General features: G+C 47.8%; 1 protein-coding gene across 10 annotated transcripts in view; it reads right to left on the reverse strand.

The window, feature by feature from the left end:
• The window catches only part of IL1RAP (interleukin 1 receptor accessory protein), a 337,672-nt gene that overhangs the window by 137,478 nt on the left and 174,778 nt on the right, over positions 1-25,416 (reverse strand). For all 10 annotated transcript variants that reach the window (XM_068281196.1, XM_068281203.1, XM_068281194.1 and 7 more), the window contains one exon: positions 13,389-13,453. In XM_068281196.1, the coding sequence (XP_068137297.1) occupies positions 13,389-13,452 (64 nt within the window). In that variant the 5' untranslated portion in view covers position 13,453. The remainder of the gene's footprint in view (positions 1-13,388; positions 13,454-25,416) is intronic.

Consider the following 25,416-nt stretch of genomic DNA (forward strand, 5'->3'; position numbering starts at 1 on the left):
AACAGAAAAGAGCTTACTTCCATTCGACACCTTCTGGTATCCTAGGTACTGCAGGGATACAGGTGGGACACAGGTAATGTACATTATCTATTTAAAAAAAATGTTTTGGGAAGAACTGTCACACTAATACTCTTCCACCTAGCAATAGGTGAGCATACAGGGTTGACTGGGCACATATTGCTGCGGGAGGTGATTATTTTGGGAGATATTCTACCAATCTTTACTTGCTCCACCTTGGCAATCTGCAGTTAGAAAAGCCTTGGCTGATTGCAACTGCAGCTCTTGCTGCAGATCACAGTGGAACACATCCCACTTTTCTTCACCCCTCCCTTCCGTTTTGAGTGTCAAAATATACTTCTCAACAATGTGCAGGACGCCTTAATCTGCCACAGGTAGATGCTGTAGGCCCACAGAATGCAGACTTCTCCAGAATTCTTTGCAGAAATTGGACAACCAAAACAGTTCTTGGCAGATAAACTTTCAGTAAGCAGCAGTGATCCATTTACTGCCAGCAAATTTAACTACATTAACGATAACCCAATGTTTCTAACAAAGAATTCCCCCAGAGAATTTCGTTTTTGGCTGCAAACAGTGTTCAGCAGGTGTGCCGGATTACAACCACAGGACTAATACAAAGCAATCAATATTGTCTGGCTCACATTGCACCGTGTCGATCTATAACTGGGCCATATATAAGACTTATATACAGCATGAATTGTCCTGAGCAGAGGTCAGAGTCAGTTCCCGGTATGTCAGGAAATTTCATATGGCTAGTGTTTAATCTTTTTTGTTTTTCAAAGAATAGAGAAAACATCCTTCACTGTGTATATGCAGCAATGACAACAATGTAGCGAGTCAGGTGCAACTATAACTGCACTGTACTGCAACTGTGATCAATGGGCTGATCCAGCACCAGCAGTCATGTACTGAAATTACAAACAAAACAGCATCTGTCCTTCTTTCACAGAAGAGCACATTCAGCCATTATACACACAATACTTTGTCCTATAACCATTTCTTTGTCAATCATCTGAACCCTATATGGCATCATGCCAGCACCTTGACCTAATTTCAGCATTCACCTAGTGCTTGTCCATCTGTTGTTAATGATCTGGCACATTAACTTCAGCAATACTTATACAAGCAACTTCTTTTCCAGAACAATCTGGAGAAAACGATTGCAGCACACGTCAGACGTGGCTGCTGAAGCCATTTTGTAGCAGCTTTGACTTTATTATTATTATTTAGTATTTATATAGCGTCGACTTCTTCTGCAGCACAGATTTTCTTGTCACTTAAAGAGAAACTCCAACCAAGAATTTAACTTTATCCCAATCAGTAGTTGATACTCCCTTTTACATGACAAATCTATTGCTTTTCACAAACAGACCATCAGGGGGCGCTGTCTGACTGATATTGTGGTGAAACCCCTCCCACAAGAAGCTCTGAGGGCCTAGGTACTGTTGGCAGTTTTCTGTCTGTGAACCTTGTTACATTGTGGGAAATAGCGGTTTACAGCTGTCTCCAACTGCCAAAACAGCTAGCAGCAGCTACATCACCTGCCAGCAGTAAAAATGTCACCATGTAATAAATGTCAGAATGTAAATCAGGGATTTAAAAGATTTTACAATGAGCAAACACTGACTAAATCATTTATACATAATTGTAAAAATGAAGCACTTTTTTTTTATTACATTATTTTTACTGGAGTTCCTCCTTAAATGTCCCTCAGAGGGGCTCACAATCTAATCCCCAACATAGTCACATGTCTATGTATGTACCATGTAGTGTATGTATCATTAAATAAGGCCAATTTTTAGGGGGAAGCCAATAACTTGTCTGTATGTTTTGGGGATGTGTGAGGCTACCAGAGTGCCTGGAGGAAACCCACACAGACATGGGGAGAACATACACCTCCATGCAGACAGTGCCCTGGCTGAAATTCAAACTGGGGGCCCAGCGGTACAAGGTGAGAGCGTTAATCACTACGCCACCGTGCTGCCCACAGTACATGCTTAACATGAAAGGCGGCTTTTTACTGTTCGCAAGAACATCGGTATGATAATATAGACTGTTATTGCTTTTAGGTGGCCTTCATGATACAACCAAAGTAAATGATTTCTCTGTCTATTTGACAAAACGATTGATTACCTTTTTTTTATTCATTTCAAGGAAAATAAATCATAATTTGAAGTGCTTGCACATTGCTTGCAAATCATGTTTGAATTCTTCTTCTTATATATTATCGGGTCGGCTGAGTTTGCAATGCTGAGTTCCTAGAAGTCTATGAACTCAATCCCTGTCATCACCACCCACAGGAGATGGTCAGGATCTGGAAAGGAGCACCAGCCCATCTTGTCTTGAGAAGACAGAGCTGACACTGACTACCTCCTTACTGTGTTCTATGGAAGGGAACAGAGGGAGGCGGTGGCTGGTGTAAGGTGATAACTCTAAGCAAGAGAAGAAAATCCTGCCCTGCAAGCAAAAATTAGGAGTCTCCCAATTCAGGAGGAGGTCCTGTTAAAAAAGCAGCGGCTTACCGCATGTCTAAAGCCAACTATAGTAATTTATAAACTGTACTAACAACCATTAAAATGAATAACTTAACATGACTTATGATATAATAAAAATGTAAATGAAGTATTGAAATACAAAGTTTGGCTAGTTCATAATGCATCAATCAAAACACAATTCTAGACCAACCTCCGCTTACTCAGAGGCTCATCAATAAGTGGCACACCCTTCTCTATGGACAGGTCAGGTTTTTATATTGTAAATGTCATATTAAATGTTAATGTTTTAAAAGATTGTTTGTCAACACTGCTTACAGATCACTACAGCCATGGTCATGAGGTAGGCTGCCTGAAACAGACTCCTGATTTTTCCAGATATACAATAATGGGTTATGACTAGGGTTGCTCGTCAGATTCCGCGGAATTGAGATTTCAGCGATTCCGGACGGAAATGGGCAGTTCCGTTCAGGTGAGCCGAAACATCTATAGTGGTAATTGGTAAATAGCGTAATTTCTATGCGGAATTTCATCGGAATTTTTTGACCAATCAGAGCCATCGGAAATTAAAAGTCAATCAGAAGCGTGTAAAAGCTGCATTTATTGTTAGGCAGAATTTTTAAGCCAATCAGAAGGATCGGAAGGGATAGACCCATCACAGAAGTTAAAATTGCATAAAAATCGGAATTTCAGCACCAATGAGTCTTAACAAAAACCAACCAATCCTACGTTAGCAACCAGCTCCTAGCTACCTATCATCAGCTATCCCACCCATTGTGTATATAAGAGAGGTGTGACAGTCATGAAGCTTATGGGTTTCAGTCTGGTGTTTTGGAGAGAGGAGAGACAGACCCTTATTCATTGTTTCAAAATAAAACAAAAGTCTTTTTAAAGACTGTGAGAGAGAATTAGACTGAGTGTGAGCTATTAGCAGTAGTCGGTGTATTTGTGAAAGAGTGAAAGTAGACTGTTAGTTTGAGTGATAGATTGTAGTGTAGTGTACTAATAGTTGCTGTGTGGAGAGGGTTAGAGAGAGCCAGCTAGGCCGCAGGCTTATTGTTTGACAGAGTTAAAGAGTTAGGTGATGTAGTAGTTGAGTGTAGTGCAAGTTTTTTTTTGTTTTTTTTTAAGTTACTTTTTTTATTTTTCTCTTTATTTTGTTTTTCTCTTTATTTTCTTTATTTCACCCCCTTATTTTCTTATCTGTTTTTTAGTTCAAGTTAGGTGGATTTATTTTACTCTGGTTCTGTCGCTCATACCCCTTCCTCAAACTTTTTTTGCCCCAAAACAATGGAGCGAGAGCAGCAGCAATTTCCTGCCACTCCTAAAAGAAAATGGAGTGATGGTGGTGTTGGTGGATCACGTCAAGTACGTGATCAGATTGAGGGTGGCAGCAGCAACAGGAAGCGTTCCTCCCTCATCAGAGATGTCTTCCCGGTGTTCGCACGCAGGAAAATTTTGACAGAGCAGCAGGCGAACAGAGTTGTTGATTATTTCAATCAGGAACCCTCTACCCAGTCTAAGGAACTTGAATCTAGTGGCAGCAGCACCAGTAATGGCCAGGTTCCTCATGACCAGAACCTGACCGCAGCTGCTTATCTTGACGAGGTTGCTTCCTCCCAGTACTCTCCTCCAGAATTAAAGCACACCTTTGTCGATGAGAGAGATATGCAGAAGGATTGGGATGAGGCATTGGAGGAGACCATGGGACCAAGCTCCCAAGAAGTGGTGGGTTCTGTGGTGACAGAAATGGCCCCTGTGTTTTCTTCATCCAGTAATCCATCACAACTAGGAGCTTGTGTCACCACCACCAATCAACATCACCAGTCAACTACAGAGGTGTTTCGTGGCCAGGTGGGGGGTCCAGAAGAGTCACTTATGGTTACCAGAGATTTGGTTGAACTGGATGATGTTTTGGATAATGAGGTGGCTGATCCAACGTGGTCACTATCTGGTGTGTTAGGCACTAGCAGGCGTGAGCAGCATGGAGAAACAGAGCAGACTGTTGGCCAGCAGCCTGCAAGGGTTTTCCCGTCTGTCAGTAGTACCCACCAGTCCAATGCTGAGCATTGACGTGCTAGAACAGGTCGCACCACTGTTCCACGTGCACGCACGTCCCCTGCATGGAATTATTTTACTGTTCCTGCAGAGGATGAATCAAGGGCAGTCTGTTTTGTGTGCCGTAAATCGGTGAGCAGAGGCAAATCGGGCAGCGGGTTTGGCACAAAGCAGCAGCAACAGCCCCCCCCCCCCTCTACTTTTTCTAGTCGTGCTGTCCCTATCCAACCTGCTCAGTCCCATTCTACTTCAAATCCCTCTGCATTCCAGGCTGGAAGAGGGCTCCAGACCTTGGCAAGCACCTCATCATCACCCTTGTTGGTTTCCTCTGAATCGCCAGTGTTCCAGCGTCAGGCCTCTGTGCCAAAAATGTTGCAGCGGAAGTGGATGCTCCCTGCAACTGATCCGTTTGTTGTAAAAAATAATGCGCTACTGGCAAGGCTGTTGGGCCAACAGCTGCTGCCCTATCAGTTTGTGAACTGTGCCCCCTTCCGCAGACTGATGAACAGTGTTCCTTCACAATGGCGGATCCCCAGCCATTATTTTGCCAGGAAAGCTATTCCTGCCCTTCACCAGCACATTGTGGAGTGTGTTGGCCGGTCTATGGATCACGCTGTCGGTGGCAAGGTGCACTTCACTATGGATGGCTGGAGCAGCAGACATGGGCAGGGAAAGTATCTAACTTTTACCGCCCATTGGGTCACCCTCCATGGTGCTGCTGAGGAGGGTGCAAGATCTGGGGCATCTCAGCTGGTGGTGCCGACACATGGGTTGAAGGGGAGGCCTGTTCTACTTCGCTCTGCTACCTGTTCTGTCCAAGGCCAGTCTGCCATTGCTGAGCCTCCCAGCAAGTGGTCCCTCTCCTACACTGGTCTGCAGCACCATCGATGCCAAGCAGTGCTGAAACTTGAATTCATGGACGAGAACAGGCAAACTGGATCTGTAATCCTTGCAGCCTTACAGGATCAGATTCGGCAGTGGCTGTCCCCCCGAAAACTGGAGACCGGTGTAAAGGTGTCTGATAATAGTGCCAACATGCTGGCCGCTATTTCTGAAGGTGGCTACACTCACTTACCTTGCTTGGCCCACGTCTTCAACCTTGTAGTCCAGAAGTTCTTACGCACTTTTGATGGGTGGAAGGACGCCATGGCCTCAGCATGAAAAGTGTCAGCCCACATCCATCGTTCCGCAACTGCCACCGCGGCCTTGAAACTGCTGCAGCGCCGCCATAGCCTGCCGCAGCACAGGCTTATTTCTGTTTGTCCGACGCGGTGGAACTCCACCCTCCACATGCTGGAGAGGTTGTGGGAGCAGCGAATGGCGGTCAGGCTATACTGTCTCAGACATCTTCCTCCAGAACAGGGCCACTGGACTACATTACTGGGAACCAGTGGCACCAGTGGACCAGTGGCAGCTGATTGGACAGGTATGTAAAGTCTTCGAGCCGTTTGAGCAGGCAACAAAATTGGTCAGTGAGGAGCACTGCAGCATATCAGAAATGCTCCCTCTTGTCTTCATGCTGGACAAGGCTCTTGACAAACTGCTGGGACAGGGGGAAGAAGCCCTACTGAACCGTAGTCAGTCAAGTGGGGGAGTGAGTGAGCATGCTCAAGTCCTGGATGAGGAGGCAGAGCTTGTGGAAGCAGAAGAGCCCATTGTCCGGGAGTGGGAAGAAAATTTTGATGTGGAGCTGGAGCATGAAGACAGTTCTGACAGCCAGGAAGAGGTGATTCATGGCAGGCATCTTTTCCCTATGGCTGCCCATATGCTCCAGTGCCTCCGTAAGGACCCCCGGATTAAAACTTTAAAATCAAGGCTCAACATGTGGGTGGCCACCATCATAGATCCCCAGTGCAAGGGGAAAATGCGGCAGTTTATGCCCTTCTCCCAAGCAGACGTCAGGATGAGCCACATCCAGGATGCCCTTCTTCATTGGGTAGAAGATGCGTGGCCTGAACTCGCTAAGTATGCACTGGAGGTTCTTGCATGTCCCGCCACCAGTGTTCAGTATTTAGTGCTGCAGGTGGGGTGGTCACCGACCAACGGACCCGTCTGTCCACAGACAATGTGGACATACTAACGAGTCATGGATCAGTGATAATTACAAGGCCCCTCTCACTGATTCATGATGAAGATTCGACAGACTAAATTAAAATTGTGCTGTTTTTCAAGCCTCAAATGGTCTCCCTCTCAAACTCTGCTGCCTATCACTATCATCACATATTTTTGCATTTTAAGATCATAAAAATGCAGGTTTTGCAGCTGTCCAATGTTATATTCTATCCTAACCCTATGCTTTTGGCAAACTACTACTCCTGCTGCTCCAAAAAAAAATTTGTAATGACTGCTGTGAAACCACCTCTAGGTCCCATTGCCTACACCAACTCCTGCTGCTCCCAAAAAAAAAATAATGTATCTTCTTCTTCTCCTTCTCCTTCATATTTTTTTTACTTCATTTGTGGAAATATTTTATTTTAATAACACCATAGTTATATTTGTGTTGATGGCATAATAGGTAGGTAGTTCTTCTTCTGTTCTCCCTGGCAGTGGTAGCAGCACACAGACAGCAGAAGCTCAATGCAGCTACAGGAGGAGGAGTAGTGTGTGTCAGGCAGTGTGATGTGACTGACATAATAGGCCCTGGTTCCTAGCGGTGGTACCAGGGCCGTAAATAAACAGCATGAGGTTCCAGACAGCGGTCGTGAAGCCCACATTGTGTCCAATACACAATTAGGACAGCACAGTTTTCAACCCGGACACCTCTAAAATAATTACAATTTTTATTTTTCAAAAGAATGCAGGGCAGGCAGCTATTTTTGAGCGTAATAGCTGGTGGCACATGGTCAGCAGCACCTTTTAATGTGTTCCCTGGCAGTGGAGACACAGACAGCAGGAAGAAATACAGCAGCAGCAGCAGGTGTAATGTGTGTGTGGCAGACTGGCATTTGGCAGCAGGCAGGAGGACAGGCAGCGAGACATAATAGGCCCTGGGTCCTAACGGTGGTTCCAGGCCCATAAATAAACAGCATGAGGTTCCAGACAACAGTCGTGAAGCCCACATTGTGTCCAATGCACAATTGGGACAGCACAGTTTTCAGCCCGGACACCTCTAAAATAATTACAATTTTTTTTTTTAAATAATGCAGGCAGCTATTTTTGAGCGTAATTGTTGGTGGCGCATGGGCAACAGCACCTTGTAATGTGTTCCCTGGCAGTGGAGACACAGACAGCAGGAAGAAATACAGCAGCAGCAGCAGGTGTAATGTGTGTGCGCCACTTCATGTCCCCCTCTCGCCGACAACAGGGGCCAGGAATTTGCCTTCCACCCAAGCCTGGTTCATTTTGAGAAACGTCAGTCTGTCCACAGACTTGTGAGACAGACGAGATCGCTTCTCAGTGACGACTCCACCGGCTGCACTGAAGCAACGCTCTGACAGTACGCTGGAAGGGGGGCAGGAGAGCACTTCCAGGGCGTACTGCGCAAGCTCGCTCCAGATCGGCAGGTGCTTGACCCAATACTGCATGGGATCAACAGGGGCAACGCTGTCAAGCCCGCTGAAGGACCCCATGTAGTCAGCCACCATGCGGGTCAAACGCTGCCTGTGACTGGAGAAGGATGCTGCTGCAGGCACCTCCTCTCTAGTCCTTGGCAGCTCTACACTCATGTAGAGTTTGTTGGTCAGAGACAGCAGGTCTGTGGAGCACGTGCGCTTGCTGCTGGTGGATGCAGGCACCAGCTGCTGCCTCTGTGCTGGCTGGACAGTGGGGGTGGATGTCTGAGGGAAGGCTTCCTCCAAGCGCTCAACAAGGGACAGCTGAAAATCCCTCATTTATTGCGCACGGTCTCCTCCTGCAGGCAGGAACTGGCTGAGTTTCCCCTTCAGATGTGGGTCCAGCATCATGCAGATCCAGATGTCCTCCCTCTGCTTCATCTGGATCACTCTTGGGTCCTTGCGCAGGCACCTCAGCATGTGCGCTGCCATTGGGAAGAGTCTGGCCACGTCTGCTGGCACATCATCGGCAGCCCCAGAGCCGACAGTGCTGTCTTTCTCTTCCTCTGCCTCCTCCACCTCATCCTCTCTCCACCCCGCACCAGTCCAGCTGCGCTCTGCTGCTCCCCCTCATCAGCAGCAAGGTCAGGGACCTCCACCAACTCCAAGCCCTCCTCCTCAGAGGTGGCCTGTGAAGCTGCCTGCAGCTCCTGCTGGTCCAAGGCTGCCGCTCCCTCTTCCAGCAGTGCATACAGGGCCCTGTCCAGCACACACACCAAGGGGACCCACTCGCACACCATTGCATGGTCCCGGCTAACCATGTTGGTGGCCTGCAGGAAGGGTGCCAGGACTGAGCACACCTGCTGCATGTGCCCCCAGTCCTCCGTGGAGATGATGGACAGGAGGTTGGTGGTGGCACGCCCAGTTGCAGTGATGGAGGCAACTGTTGCTCGTGCAAGGTACTGGCTGACAGCCTGCCTCTGTTCAACCAGACGCTCCAACATCGCCAGGGTGGAGTTCCAGCGAGTTGGAACATCGATCATGATCCGGTGCTGTGGCAGATGCAGCTCCTTCTGCACCTCTTCCAGGCTCGCTACGGCTGCAGGCGAGTGCCGGACATGACGCACAACCTTCCTTGCCGCCTCGGTCCATCCCCAGGAGTCGGTCCATCCCCTGGTAGGTCCGCAGGAACTTTTAGACTACCAGGTTCAGGACGTGCGCCAGGCAGGGGATGTGGGTCAGGTCTCCTCTGCTGATTGCAGCAACCAGGTTTGCCCCATTGTCGGACACCACCTCTCCGACTCTGAGGCCTCTGGGGGTCAGCCAATTCCTCTCCTGCTCTCGGAGTTTGGCCAGGACATGGTTCGCCGTCAGTTTGTTCTTCCCCAGGCTGACCAATTCCAGCAGCGCTTGGCAGTGGCGGGGCTTCACGCTGCTGCTGAGGCGGGGGGTGTGGGCTGGTGTGCTGGAGGATGGAAGCGGATCAGAGGAACCTGCTGCAATTCCGCTGACCCTGCATGGTGGCACCACCCACTGCGTTGTTGCTACTGCTGCTCTGACAGTGCCCAATGCTGCTCCCTCCTCCTAACCCCCTTCCACCAAGCTGATCCAATGCGCGGTGAAGGACAGATAGCGGCCTGTCCCAAACCGGCTGCTCCACGAGTCCATGGTGATGTGGACCCGTTGACCCACCGCGTGATCCAGCCCTCTACCGACATTGGCCATCACAGAGCGGTGAAGTGCAGGGATGGCCGTGCATGCAAAATAATGTCGGCTGGGGATTGGCCAATCGGGGGCTGCACACATCAGGAGCGCACGCATGTTGCTCCCCTCCTGAACAAGGGAATAAGGCAGGAGTTGGGAGCACATGGCCCGTGCCAGCAAGCCGTTCAGCTGACGCACGCGACGGCTGCTGGGAGGCAGAACCCTGACCACCCCCTAGAAGGTGTCGCTGAGCAGGGTCTGGCGACGCCTTTTGCTGGCACGGGAATCACTGGAGGAAGCAGAGGAGGCCACTGAGGACTGGCTGCCAGAACAGGCCTCAGTGTCGGCGGCAGGAGTTGCAGAGGGAGGAGGAGCAGTGCGTTTCTGACGCACTCCTGCTGGGGCTGCTGGAGGAGGTGGAGGAGGGCGGGGGGCTGCTGCCGACGGCTTCGCAGTGGTGGCGGGTCTGCCACTGCCAGCTTCTTTCAACTTCATGAACTCCTCATGCTTATGGAAGTGTTTCCCTGCCAGATGGTTGACCAGAGGGGTGGTGCCATACGCAGAGGGCTCCTTCCCTCTGCTGAGCTGATGGTGGCACTGGTTGCAGGTGGCATACTTGCACTCCACATATGGCAGGGTGAAAAAACTCCAAATTGGGGAGGTGAAGTTGCCCCTTCGGCTGGAAGGTGCTGCTGCCACTGGTCTCCCTGTGGTGGTTGGGGGGGGGGGGGGGGTTCTTGGTGCGGCTGGTGGCACTGGCAGAACTCTCCGCCTCCGGATCAGCACCCTGTGTGGCCTGCATACCACGCCCACTTCTGATCCTGCCTATGCCTGTGATACCGATCCTTCTAGCAAGGCCCGCAGACGCATCCTCCTCCTCCTCCTCCTCAGAGCGGATGACATCCCCAGGATCTGCCACCCAGTCTCTGTCCTTCACCCTGTCATCATCATCCTCCCCCTCCGCAAACATGTCCTGCTGAGATGACCCCACAAACTTCCCTTCTGCCTGCATGGGCTGAGGGACAGTCACCACTGTCTGACTGTCCAAAGTATCATCCCCCAAAGTGCCCATCAGCATTTCTTCCTCCTCCAATTCTGCCGCAACAGCACTCCATTGCCCCGCTGTGCTTGGGGATAACAAGAAGGTGCTGCTGAGTGACAGGGTGCTGGTGTTGCCCGCTGGGGCTGGATAACTGCACTCCTCCGCCCCCAGGCAGTGCTGGGTGGCTGCTGCTGCTCTTGCGAATAGGAGTGGTGGCGGGGGTGGCGGACTCAGTTCCAGAGCTAATGGTGGCCTGCTCATCCACCATCAGTTCCACCACAGAGTCTGCGTCCTTCTCCTCAATAGGACGGCTACGACCTGGCGGTGGGAGGAACATCTGCGCCACACGCTGCTGCTGCTGCTGTGTCTCTGCACCGTGACTCCCAGCTGTTGGGCGGCCAAGGCGTCCACGGCCAGTGGCTAATGGCGGAATAGCCACTGGTGCAGACGCAGAACTGCGCATGGTGGTGGTGGTGCACGGCTGCCACGCCCACGACCTCCTCTCTTGGCGATGCCCTTGCTGCCCCTGCCCAAACCGCGGCTGCCAGTGCCAGACATCGTATATTTTTAACAGGTGTACTCTACAGCAGAGATTGGTGTAGCTCTAACGAGAGAGTGCGCAGTGTGCACACAAAGACCCTAGCTGACGCTGACTGACGGTGTCCCTATACACAGACTACAGTACAGTACAAGTCAGTGAATACACAATAGAAGTAATATAAACAAATAGGACAGGTGTAGTACTAATGAGAGGGTGCGGACAGCACAGACGTGCACTGCGCACACAAAGACCCTAGGTAACGCGGTGACGGACGGTCCCTATACACAGAGTAGAGTACACTACAGTACTAACTAAACAATAGAAGAATCTAGCTAAACAATAGAACAAGTGTGACTAGATTACAGAGAGCAGATACAGGACAGGTATAGCAGTAAAGCTGGGCCTCGCTAACTACAACATAGTAAAAATCAATCTAACACAGAAGTAGTACAGTAGAGTAGGACAGGTGAGAGCACAGGTAACTAGAGCACAGAGCAGGGCAGGCTGCCTTGCCTAGGCACAGGGCCTAGCTGCTCCACAATATGAAGAAAGAGGTGCACTGGACCACCACACTTGGTCGCTCCGGAGTGCTCCAGACCCAAGATTAGTAAACAAGCCAGATGCTAATGTAGATGAAAGCGGCTGGGCACATCCAGTAAAAAAGACCTTTATTGTAGATAATTTTAAAAGCTGGTATGAGGCATCAAAAGCAACAGGTGCCAGGAGAGAGAGGGACAAGCAAGAAAGAACAGTCGACAGCTGTTTCGCACTCAAACAGAAGAGCGCTTCCTCAGGTCCTGAGGAAGCGCTCTTCTGTTTGAGTGCGAAACAGCTGTCGACTGTTCTTTCTTGCTTGTCCCTCTCTCTCCTGGCACCTGTTGCTTTTGATGCCTCATACCAGCTTTTAAAATTATCTACAATAAAGGTCTTTTTTACTGGATGTGCCCAGCCGCTTTCATCTACATTAGCACAGGGCCTAGCAGCTGGCTGCAGCTGCAGCAGCACCAGTGACAGTCTCCCTCCCTAGTCCCTAATCACACAAACTAAACTGCCTAAAATACAATCTATCTACAATACAAAGCAATACAGTTGAATATCAAGTGTTGGAGTGTAAAAACGCTTGGTTTAGAACACAATAAATGCACTTGCACACAGACAAAAAGCACTGGAGCAATCTCTCAGTACAGTCAGTCAGTAAGTCGCAAGCAGGACGAGTGAGGCAACATGGCGCCCGCTATTTATAGAGGGGGGCTTGGCCAGGCTCCCCCTCTGTGATTGGCTGCAGGGAGCCCGTTGATTCGCTTGTGAGGACTTGAGGTGACGTCTGACGTGACGCTACCTGAGCTGGTGACGCTATCCGAGCTCGGATAGCTAGGATATCTCCGGATAGCTGCTTGCTATCCGAGTGCGCTAGGATAGCACAGCCCGGATAGCTAATACTATTCGAGCTCGGTATTCGAGCTCGAATAGTGAAAAAAGAGCTAGGATATCCCAGTATCTCGGATATCCTAGCTCGGATGAGCACCACTGCTTGTGACCAATGTAACATGAATCCAAAGACTTGCTTCTAGATTAACTGGCTGCTCCCCCTTCCCGAGGTCCCAAAAACCTGGTAAGGCCTGGTGCACACCAGAGGGGTTTTTCTGAGCGTTTTGAGTTTTTAAATCTGCTGCTAATGTTATCCTATGTGTCTGTGCACACTGGAGCAATGAGGTTTTGTAAAAAACCCCATAGCATTAAACTGGGAAGAGCTTTTAGAGGTTTCAAAAGCTCTTCCCAATGTAATGCTATGGTTTTTTTTTACAAAACCTCATTGCTTCAGTGTGCACAGACACATAGGATAACATTAGCAGCAGATTTAAAAACTCAAAACGCTCAGAAAAACTCCTCTGGTGTGCACCAGGCTTAAGAATGGATAGTAAGCTGTAGAGGAGCAATTAGTGATGTTAGCTAACTAATCATGCCTCAGAAGATACATTTTAAGTTCAGCACACTCACTTAGGACAACAAAAGCACAGCAAGGAAGTTGTCAAATTACTCACCACTAATGGAGTCTCTGAAAATGGTAGGGACAAGCAGACATGTCAAAAGAAAACCGAACTTCATCCTATGAAGGATAAAAACAAAATCATTTTAGTCACTTGAAATTCAAGACTTGCACTAAGCTTTTTTTTAAGTTTCCTCACAAAATATGTCATTGCACTTCATCGATAATATACCTTTTCAGCTCTTAGGAAACAAAAAGTACTTGAGCCACTTGTTGTAAAATAACCTAAGTTTAATATTACCCATTTACCTAGCTTTAAGCACCTTTTCACTTGTTAAGTGTGAAAAAGTGTTTTGCAAATAACATAAGAAAAAAACAGTTAAAGAGAATCTGTATTGTTAAAATCGCGCAAAAGTAAACATACCAGTGCGTTAGGGGACATCTCCTATTCCCCTCTGTCACAATTTCGCAACTCCCCGCCGCATGAAAAGTAGTCAAAAACAGTTTTAAAAAGTTTGTTTATAAACAAACAAAATGGCCACCAAAACAGGAAGCAGGTTGATGTACAGTATGTCCACACATAGAAAATACATCCATACACAAGCAGGCTGTATACAGCCTTTCTTTTGAATCTCAAGAGATCATTTGTGTGTTTACCTTCTTCCCCCTGCAGCTCTCATCCACTGAATACTAGTGACAGGCTGATCGTTTCTTCCTGCAGACAGCTCTGCCAGTGTCTGTAATTCCTCAGTATGTGTCAGCCAGCTACTTTCACAGCCTAACAGAGGAGGATCTTTATCCAGCTCTCTTCTCTCACTGATAAGAGAGCAGAGACGCTGCTGGCTTATGTAAATAACACACACACTGGAGTGTGCAGAGAAGGGGCCTGGAAGGGGGTGTGCATAACAGATCAGCACTGAAGAGTTGGCAGCCTTCCAGATACAGGGCAACAAGTCAGACAGGGGAAAGATACATTGATTAATTACAGAGACGGTGATGGTAGAAAGTGCTGCAGTAAGCCAGAGCACATTAGAATAGGTTTAGGAACTTGTAGGATGGTAGAAAAAAGGATGACATTTTTGTTACAGAGTCTCTTTAAGAAAAAATTCTAATTATCATGGCTAAAAACATTTTTCAGTACATGAATCTTATGGATACGCCTATACTTTGTACATACAGTACATACATTATATACACCTCTATCAGGGCTGTGGAGGTGGAGTTGGTGGTTTCATAAACTGAGGAGTCAGATTAATTTTTTGGTACCTGGAGTTGGAGCCGTCAAACTGAGAAGTCGGATGATTCTGTACCAACTCCACTGTCCTGGCCTTTATAATCACTTGATTTCAGGCAGACCGACGAGGTCTTCAAAATAATAGAAAAATAAGTACCGTTACACTATCCAGCCGCTATTTAGGTGCTGGATAGTGAAATGGTTAAGGGCTCTGACTCAGGAAACCAGGGTTTGAATTTTGTCTCACCCTGTTCAGTAAGCCAACACCTATTCAGTGAAGAGACCTTGGGCAAGACTCCCTAATGCTGCTACTGCCTATAGAGCGCGTCCATGTGGCTGCAGCCATAGCGCTTTGAGTCCACCAGGAGAAAAGCGCAATATAAATGTTCTGTGTGTTATGAATCTGTTGAAATTTACTGTCACAACTTTCATTGATATCTTGCATTCTGTTTTTAACGCATCACATCAAGTTTATTGAGGAAAATTAACATAATTTGGCATAATTGAAATGAATGGTTTTCCTTGACCACACCCCTTTAGCCCCTCCCTCAATCCAGTCTATTTAATTTCTCTGTGTTAGTTACACACTCTGGGACTTAAGAAAAAAACTTGTAAACATCTTTAAAGCATTGAAACATCTGGAAAGTAAACACTGCTTACATATGCTTCATTTGTGGATTCACTTCAATTTAAACTACCTTTTTTATCACATAAAAATGGTATGTTGCTTACATTGATTGTAGAAGATTACAGTAAAGCCTGATTTATGCTGCTTCATATTTGTAATGCTAAACAACAGTAAAGCTTTTGCGCACTGCCTAGATTAGCATTTTCTTCTAGCTCTACTGCATCGTTTCTGCTTCAACCCCAAAAGTAAAAGTTGTATTGTTAGAAAGCAGACAAGCAGAGAGCAGATCTGATGTGCAGAATTCATCCGGCACAGCTTTGTTTAATTACATTGCATGCCCCTGAGGGTCACAGCCACATACCCATGAGAAGACACAAAGGATTCACACTAATTCCAGCCATAATATAGGTCACTACCTCTGCTAGGAGGAAATAAGAGTGCAGCAACATGTAGAGCCTTCCTCTAGCCGGGGGATAGCAGTTAATGGAACCCTTATCAGTGAGATAGATGTCCTTTTACAGGGATGAAATATGACAAACTTGCCTCAGCTTGTTGTGTGTGTTTTCTTTTTCCTTGTTTCTGGTGCAGGCTCTGTCCCTGACAAAACTAGCTATTCATTTATGTTCATTTATAATTTGCAATAAAGACTCTGGCTGTAATGCACACAGTGCATACCTGAAATATCCAGCTGCAGAATGTGCTCTCCTCACACCATGGGGCTCATTGACAAAGGGGTGAAATCAATTTTTTCCTGCTTTGTCATTTTCTTAAAAAAAATCAACCCTTTTAACTATGTAGCATTCCCTAGAATTTAAAGCTACTTGTTCAATTCCATGCCAACATGTATTCTGCATACGGATCAGGCATGGGCATGGAACAAATCAGCCCTTGGCAGTGAAGCAGATTAAAGTTTGGTGTCTCTATGACACTAATGATTTTTAAGCAGTGAAAGTTTGTGCATGCAAGGAAGCTGGAGCTGGACCGACTTTAAGCAATGAGTAGAATTTAAGCAGTATCATGCAGCTAGAGTATGGGGTACTGATTGCCCTTCCCCTGCTTAAAAAGCATTATTGCTTGATGAGACACGTAACAGCAGATTGTGTAATGCTTTGAAAACACCTGTGTGTCAGTCAATGGCCCAGTCAAAGGCGAATTGACTGTCATGGAAACTAGTGATGTATACTTGCTAAGCTGACATAAGTTGCTGGGATTCCAGTAGAGATGTCGCGAACCTCTGATTTTTGGTTCGCGAACCTTCGCGGAAGGTTCGGTTCACGTAAAAGTTTGCGAACCGCAATAGACTTCAATGGGGAGGCGAACTTTGAAAAATAGAAAAAATTATGCTGGCCACAAAAGTGATGGAAAAGATGTTTCAAGGGGTCTAACACCTGGAGGGGGGCATGGCGGAGTGGGATACATGCCCAAAGTCCCGGGGAAAAATCTGGATTTGACGCAAAGCAGCGTTTTAAGGGCAGAAATCACATTGAATGCTAAATTGCAGGCCTAAAGTGCTTTCAAACATCTTGCATGTGTATACATCAATCAGGGAGTGTAATTAGAGTTCTGCTTCACACTGACACACCAAACTCACTGTGTAACGCACCGCAAACAGCTGTTTGCGTAGTGACGGCCGAGCTGGACTGGTGCGCACCGTGGCCAGAGTGTAGGCCATGGCGGTTTTCAAGCCCATATGGTCGCCGGGCTGTGGTAGCTCAATGATAGAACAACAGTGACTGTCCAGCTGATCAAATTTGGTCTGACCACAATGAAGCAACGACCTTATTATCTTTTGTGTGCCACCCCCACCCGAAACACTCAAATAGCCGGCGGTCATTGCTTCATTGTGATACGCAAGCCCTTTCACCGCGGCAAGGTAATGATCACGAAGGGGGATGGGCACATGTACATGCCTTTTGTTTTTTTGTTGCAGCCGCCCGCAGTGCAGCCAGAAAAATTAGGCTGGCATGTACACGCACCAGAAAAATCAGTGTAGCGGCCGCTGCTAGCAGCGGCCTTAAAAATTCAGGAATCCGCTTAGAGTCCTGGACCCTGTTGGTGGTGGCGGAGAAGGCAAGTGGCCTGCAGGCAGAGATGCTGTGTGTGGGGACTGACTTAGTCTTCGGTCGTGCAGTAGCCCTCCGGGATCCATTCCTCATTCATTTTGATAAAGGTCAGGTACTGAACACTGTCGTGACTTAGGCGACTTCTCTTCTCAGTAACTATGCCTCCAGCTGCACTGAAGGTCCTTTCTGACAGGACGCTTGCGGCAGGGCAAGAGAGAAGTTGTATGGCAAATTGGGACAGCTCTGGCCACAGGTCAAGCCTGCGCAACCAGTAGTCCAAGGGTTCATCGTCGCTTTTCGCAGTGTCTACATCCACACTCAAGGCCAGGTAGTCGGCTACCTGCCGGTCCAGGCGTTGGTGAAGGGTGGATCCGGAAGGACTATGGCGAGGAGTTGGACTAAAGAACATCCGCATGTCCGACATCACCCTGAGATCACTGGAGCGTCCTGTCCTTGCCTGCGTGGACTTGGGAGGAGGAGGGTTACTGCCAGTGGTACCTTGATTGCGTTGTGCAGCCACATCACCCTTAAACGCATTGTAAAGCATCATCGACAGCTTGTTCTGCAAGTGCTGCATCCTTTCCGCCTTGTGTTGAGTTGGTAACAGGTCCGCCACTTTGTGCCTGTACCGAGGGTCTAGTAGCGTGGCCACCCAGTAAAGGTCATTCGCCTTGAGTTTTTTGATACGGGGGTCTCTCAACAGGCTGGACAACATGAAAGAGGACATCTGCACAAAGCTGGATGCAGACGTACTCTCTATCTCCTCTTGCTCCTCAGTAATGGGATGAAACTCCTCTTCCTCCCCCCAGCCACGAACAATACCACGGGAACGTGGAGCAGCAGAAGCCCCCTGTGACGGCTGCCGCGGTTGTTCTTCTTCCGCCGCCTCTTCCTCCTCCACAGGAACACCTTCCTCATCATCACCATCATCAGAGTCTGACTCCTCTCCTTCCCCACACGACTCCTCTTCTTCCTCCTCCTCCTCCCCCCTCTGTGCTGCCGCAGGTGTTGTGGAAACATTGGGTTCGGGTGTAAATGGCTCCCACGACTCCTGCTGCCGTAACTCTTCTCGTTCACGCTCCTGCACAGCTGTATACACCACTCTACGCACGCCACGCTCCAGGAAGTAGGCGTAGGGGATCAAGTTGCTGATGGTGCCCTCATCGCGACTCACCAGTTTGGTCACCTCCTCAAAGGGCTCCATGACCCTGCATGCATTTTGCATCAGTGTCCAGTTGTTGGGCCACAACATCCCCATCCTCCCAGATTGTGTCCTTGTACTGTAATGATACAGGTACTGGGTGACGGCTTTCTCCTGGTCTAGCAGGTGAGAGAACATCAGCAGGGTGGAATTCCAGCGAGTCGGGCTATCGCAAATCAGGCGTCTCACCGGCAAGTTGTTTCTGCGCTGAATGTCCGCAAAGCGTGCCATGGCCTTGTAAGAGCGCCTGAAATGCCCACAGAACTTCCTGGCCTGCTTCCGGACGTCCTCTAAGCCTGGGTACTTGGACACAAATCTTTGCACGACCAGATTCAGCACATGTGCCATGCAGGGTATGTGTGTCAGCTTTCCCAAATTCAACGCAGCAATGAGATTGCTGCCGTTGTCACACACCAGGTTGCCGATCTCAAGCTTGTGCGGGGTCAGCCATTGCTCCACCTGTTTGTTAAGAGCAGCCAGGAGAGCTGCTCCAGTGTGACTCTCCGCTTTCAGGCAAGATATGTCTAACACTGCGTGACACAGTCGTCCCTGGCATGCAGCATAGGCCCTGGGGTGCTTGGGCTGTGTAGCTGGAGAGGAGATCGCGGCACCAGCCAAGGAGGAGGATGACGACAGCGAAGCGGTGGTAGCAGGTGGAGAGGAGGTGGCTGGAGGCCTGCCTGCAAGCCGTGGAGGTGTGACAAGTTGGTCCGCTGCGCAGCCACGTACTCCCTGCTTGCTGCCATCGGTCACCAGGTTGACCCAATGGGCTGTGTATGTAATGTAGTGGCCCTGCCCGTGCTTGGCAGACCAGGCATCCGTGGTCAGATGGACCCTTGACCCAACGCTGTGTGCCAGAGATGACACCACTTGCGTCTCAACTGCACGGTACAGTTTGGGTATGGCCTTTTGTGAAAAATAATTGCGGCCTGGTATCTTCCACTGCAGTGTACCAATGGCCACAAACTTAAGGAAAGCCTCCGACTCCACCAGCTTGTATGGTAATAGCTGGCGAGCTAATAGTTCCGCCACGCCAGCTGTCAGATGCCGGGCAAGAGGGTGACTGGCAGACATTTGCTTCTTACGCTCAAATACTTCCTTCACAGACAGCTGGGTACTGCTGTGGGCAGAGGAGAAGGAACTGCTGAAGGGAAGAGGCAGTGTGGAGGAGGGTGGCTGTGAAAGGGCAAGGGAGAAAGTGGATGAAGATGATGCACCTGACGGAGGAAGAGGAGAAGAAGGGTGGCTTGTCTTTTGAGGGGTGCTGCTTTTCCTCAGGTGTTCTTGCCATAGCTGTTTGTGCCTTCTCTCCAGGTGCCTTCGTAAGGCACTTGTCCCTACGTGAGAGTTGGCCTTTCCACGGCTCAATTTTTGCTGGCAGAGACAACAGATGGCTTTGCTCCGATCTGAGACACACACGTGAAAAAATTTCCAAACCGCTGAGCCCCCCTGGGGTGATGGCACTACGGTGGCATCAGCAGCTGACTTTGAAGGGCATGTTGGCTGGCTGGCCATAGTTGGCGATAGATGGCGTTGGACACTGCCCCCAGCTGTTTCTGAGGACGAGCTCCCTCTGCTTCTATTATGGAGTCGACTTCTCCTACTCCTCTCTGACTCCTCCTCTGAACTGTCCCCCTGGTCATCTCCTCTACTGGGAACATATGTGGTATCTGAATAATCGTCATCATAATCCTCCTGGCCAGCTTCACTTTCCTCAGACACCTCCTCAACTGCACCAGCTTCAGGTGGTTCATCATTCCCCTCCTCACACGTTACGTCCATACTATCGCCACCTAACCCAGACGTATGAGGTGGTGTACCTGCGCCTTCTTCTTGTTGTTGCAGTAGTGGGTGTGAATCAGTGATTTCACCACCACCACCAAATAACTCCTGCGAAGTGTCAAATGCAGCGGATGTGGTGCTTGTTGTAGCGCTGGTGGCTGCGTGAGATGAGGTGTTCTGTGTTAAATAGTCAAGCACGTCCTGATCTTGGGAAGTGATGGCACGTGCCTTCTTCTGAGCACTGTATTTTGGGCCAGGTCCGCACGAAATCACAGCAACACCACCTCGCACAGACCTGCCAGTGCCTGGTGGCCTTCCTCTGGGTCTGCCTCTACCTCTTCCTCTACCTGGTTTGTCCATTTTGTCCATCTCGGGGGGGGGGGGGGGGTGCTAGGTATATGCAGTGAGGTGGGTTCACTCAACACAACAGGTAGTTGGATGCAGTGAGCTGGGTTCACTGAACAATAAAGGTACTTAGATGCAGTGAGCTGGGTTCACTCAACACAACAGGTAGTAAGATGCAGTGAGCTGGGTTCACTGAACAGTAAAGGTACTTAGATGCAGTGAGGTGGGTTCACTCAACACAAAGCTAGGTATATGCAGTGATCAGGTGGGTCAAGTAAACACAACAGGTACTGGGTATATGCAGTACTGGGCAGTACAATGTGCAGCTTCCTGTCACACACACAGGTAGTCACTGAATGTGCTGGGCTGCTGGCAGTGGCACACAGACAATCAATTAGCAAGGCTGTGCATGCAACAAAAGTGTCAGTTTGACACACAGAAAAAATAAAATAAAATACAGGATGAGCTCTGAAAAGAGCTATTGAGGGGTGCTATAAAAGCAATAACAATCAGCCAGGAGCAAGCTAAGCAGCCAAGAACCTAACTAATCTGTCCCTAGAAGAACAAGTCTGCAGCAGCTGTCCCTAGTCTGTCTCTACTCTCTAGCAGGCACACGAGTGAGGCTAATGGCCGCCGCAGCCTGCCTTGTATAAAGGGGGGTGGGGCTCCAGGGCTTAGTGTAGCCTGAATGGCTACAATGTGCCTGCTGACTGTGATGCAGAGGGTCAAAGTTGACCCTCATAGTGCATTATGGGGCGAATCGAACTTCCGCAAAAGTTTGCCTGATGCAGGCGAACGCGAACCCCCAAAGTTTGCCTGGAACCGTTCGCAGGTGAACCGTTGGCGACATCTCTAGATCCCAGATGGATGGTGAGTGGCATGCTCCTACCATGTTTTTATGGGGGGGGGGGGGGGGGGGGGAAGCGGTTCTATTGATTATGATGATGGGGGGGGGGTTATACATCATTTGATTTCTATTGATGGTAATAACAAATGTTGTGTGTTTTTTGGTTCTGAGTTATAAGCCAACTCAGTGTTCTCCCCAGAATTTTTTTCCTGCCGGGCGGCATGAAATAGTAGCCGGGTGGGTTGAGATGAAAATGCAGGGTAACTCTGCTTACAGCATAGGAAGAGGTGAGTGGTTGAGCCGATGACAGCCGGGTGGTCACCAAATCTAGCCGGGTGGAGCACCCAGCTAAAAGAGCCTGGGGAGAACACTGCAACTAACGTTCCCCTTAATCGGTAGGTGGTATCACTCCCACTTAAATAAATACCTAGAGTTCTGCGGTATCTTTCAAGTAGTAGCAGCCCCAATGTTAAAGGACAACTGTAGCGAGAGGGCTATGAAGGCTGCCATATTTATTTCCTTTTAAGCAATACCAGTTGCCTGGCTGCCCTGATGATACTCTGCCTCTAAATACTTTCAGCCATAGACCCTGAACAAGCATGCAGCAGATCAGGTGTTTCTGACATTATTGTCAGATCTGACAAGATTAGCTGCATGCTTGTTTCTGGTGTTATTCAGACACTACTGCAGCCAAAGCTGTTTAAAAGAAAATTAAAATGGCAGCCTCCATAGCCATCTTGCTACAGTTGTCCTTTGAAGAGGGTCCCAGCAAGCGGGGGCAGGAGAGAGGAGGACTCTGGAACCAACATGTTGGGCTTTAAAACACTTCTAGTGACTGTAGATCGGACTTACAGCGTTATGATACTGTGACACTCACGTATGATTCACAAGGCATAATTAACATAATATATAAAAGGTGTACGTAAAAAATATTGTTGCTCAAAGGAATAAAAATGCCTTCCATTCTTACAATTTGATTTAAAAGTAAATCCAGTGATCTGACTGGTTGCTATGGGCACAAAGAGATTTTCACTTCAGCTCATTTTAAAACTTGAAGCCCCTTGTGTCAGCACGACAAGCCTGGCATAGAATTGCGGGATCTCCAGCCTGTAGGTTTAGCTCTGGCATGATTAGCCCTGTTCTCCTAAACTAGTGTGAACAGTTATCCTTCTCAGCATGCCCAAAACTGCCCTTATCTTTCAGAATCCTATCGACATCCCGGCTCTATGGGAACCAAAAGAGATGCTCGCACTGCCTTTCTGTATCCGAAGACGTATTCTACATTCTCTACTTTTTGCATAAAATCTGGAAATATATGCCGTCAAAAGCATTGTGTTATAGCCACAATGAAAAAGAAATATTAGGCCAATGACAAGTAAAACCTTGCAGGATGAAAACACTGAACTTGTAAATCAGTAACAATGTTCAAATATGACAAGACATAAACCTAAAAAACAGATAGTAAAAACATATATTACCTGCTCTGCCATTCTGCATATTCATCTACTAGCATACTCTATATACTGTATTGGCATATTCTGCTGCAATATATAATGGAATGGCTGTATATAAACAAAGAAGAACTTTCTTTCTGCAACGGTAATTTGTAAGTTTAAAAACATTTCAAGTGACCTTGATCAGGTATTCAACCTAATGCTGGGTACACAAGACGTTTTTCCGCTCGATTTTCCATTCGATCATTTTTCTCCACTCAATTCACTTATCTTCCACTCGTTTTTGTTATCTTTTTCCATTCACTTCTATGAGCAATCGACTCAAAAAATGATTGGAAGGAATATCGGACATGTCAGAAATGATCTTATGAACACATATGGTGTATTCCCAGCATTAAAAATTAATTCAATACACTTCTCCAGTGCCCATTGTATGCCCTTATTTTAATGTTTTTGCAGTCCTTACTTTATTCCACAATTTAATAACATTAAGCACCCGTGAAAAAACAGTTTTTTTCCTGAGTTGCACCTAATTAACGCATAAAACAACGTGTACAAACAGCATGTGCATAAATGACCTGATTTGGCATTAGCAAATGGCTTATTACAACTTTTTAGCATAATTTGTGGACTTGCTTAACCCCGAGACTGCCGCATACATCCACAGTTTGCAGTAGGTAGTGTTCTATATACACTAGGCAGTGTATACAGTGGGTTGCAAAAGTATTCGGCCCCCTTGAAGTTTTCCACATTTTGTCACATTACGGCCACAACCATTCATCAATTTTATTGGAATTCCATGTGAAAGACCAATACAAAGTGGTGTACATGTGAGAAGTGGATCGAAAATCATACATCATTCCAAACATTTTTTACAAATCAATAACTGCAAAGTGGGGTGTGCGTAATTATTCGGCCCCCTGAGTCAATACTTTGTAGAACCACCTTTTGCTGCAATTACAGCTGCCAGTCTTTTAGGGTATGTCTCTACCAGCTTTGCACATCTAGAGACTGAAATCCTTGCCCATTCTTCTTTGCAAAACAGCTCCAGCTCAGTCAGATTAGATGGACAGCGTTTGTGAACTGCAGTTTTCAGATCTTGCCACAGATTCTCGATTGGATTTAGATCTGGACTTTGACTGGGCGATTCTAACACATAGATATGTTTTGTTTTAAACCATTCCGTTGTTGCCCTGGCTTTATATTTAGGGTCATTGTCCTGCTGGAAGGTGAACCTCCGCCCCAGTCTCAAGTCTTTTGCAGTCTCCAAGAGGTTTTCTTCAAAGTTTGCCCTGTATTTGGCTCCATCCATCTTCCCGTCAACTCTTACCAGCTTCCCTGTCCCTGCTGAAGAGATGCACCCCCCGAGCATGATGCTGCCACCACCATATTTGACAGTGGAGATGGTGTGTTCAGAGTGATGTGCAGTGTTAGTTTTCCGCCACACATAGCGTTTTGCAAATGCAGTTCCATTTTGGTCTCATCTGACCAGAGCACCTTCTTCCACATGTTTGCTGTGTCCCCCACATGGCTTGTGGCAAACTGCAAACGGGACTTCTTATGCTTTCTGTTAACAATGCCTTTCTTCTTACCACTCTTCCATAAAGGCCAACTTTGTACAGTGCATGACTAATAGTTTTCCTATGGACAGAGTCTCCCACCTGAGCTGTAGATCTCTGCAGCTCGTCCAGAGTCACCATGGGCCTCTTGACTGCATTTCTGATCAGCGCTCTCCTTGTTTGGCCTGTGAGTTTAGGTGGACGGCCTTGTCTTGATAGGTGTACAGTTGTGCCATACTTCTTCCATTTCTGAATGATTGCTTGAGTAGTGCTCCGTGGGATGTTCAAGGCTTTGAAAATCTTCTTGTAGCCTAAGCCTGCTTTAAATTTCTCAATAACTTGATCCCTGACCTGTCTTGTGTGTTCTTTGGACTTCACGGTGTTGTTGCTCCCAATATTCTCTTAGACAACCTTTGAGGCCCTCACAGAGCAGCTGTATTTGTACTGACATTAGATTACACACAGGTGCACTCTATTTAGTCATTAGCACTCATCAGGCAATGTCTATAGGCAACTGACTGCACTCAGATCAAAGGGGGCTGAATAATTATGCACATTCCACTTTGCAGTTATTTATTTGTAAAAAATGTTTGGAATCATGTATGATTTTCGTTCCACTTCTCACGTGTACACCACTTTGTATTGGTCTTTCATGTGGAATTCCAATAAACTTGAATCATGTTTGTGGCAGTAATATGACAAAATGTAGAAAACTTCAAGGGGGCAGAATACTTTTGCAACCCACTGTATATAGAAGACTCCTGTATATACAGGGGAGCATCCTGTAGTGATGTTATACAGTATGTAGGCTGAGGATCAAAGAGGTGGTGGTGCCGCTCTCTGGAAGCCACTGGGTAGTGGTGCAAGTATCTGTAAAGACAAGGGGTGAGGGGTATGGGAGGAGAGAGAGGAGAGCGCACTCATGCTGGAGAATGATCTCACCTTTAGGACTGACTGACTAGCCCATATG

The sequence above is a fragment of the Hyperolius riggenbachi genome, chromosome 4 (genome assembly GCF_040937935.1).
Source record: "Hyperolius riggenbachi isolate aHypRig1 chromosome 4, aHypRig1.pri, whole genome shotgun sequence".
Lineage (NCBI taxonomy): Eukaryota > Metazoa > Chordata > Amphibia > Anura > Hyperoliidae > Hyperolius > Hyperolius riggenbachi.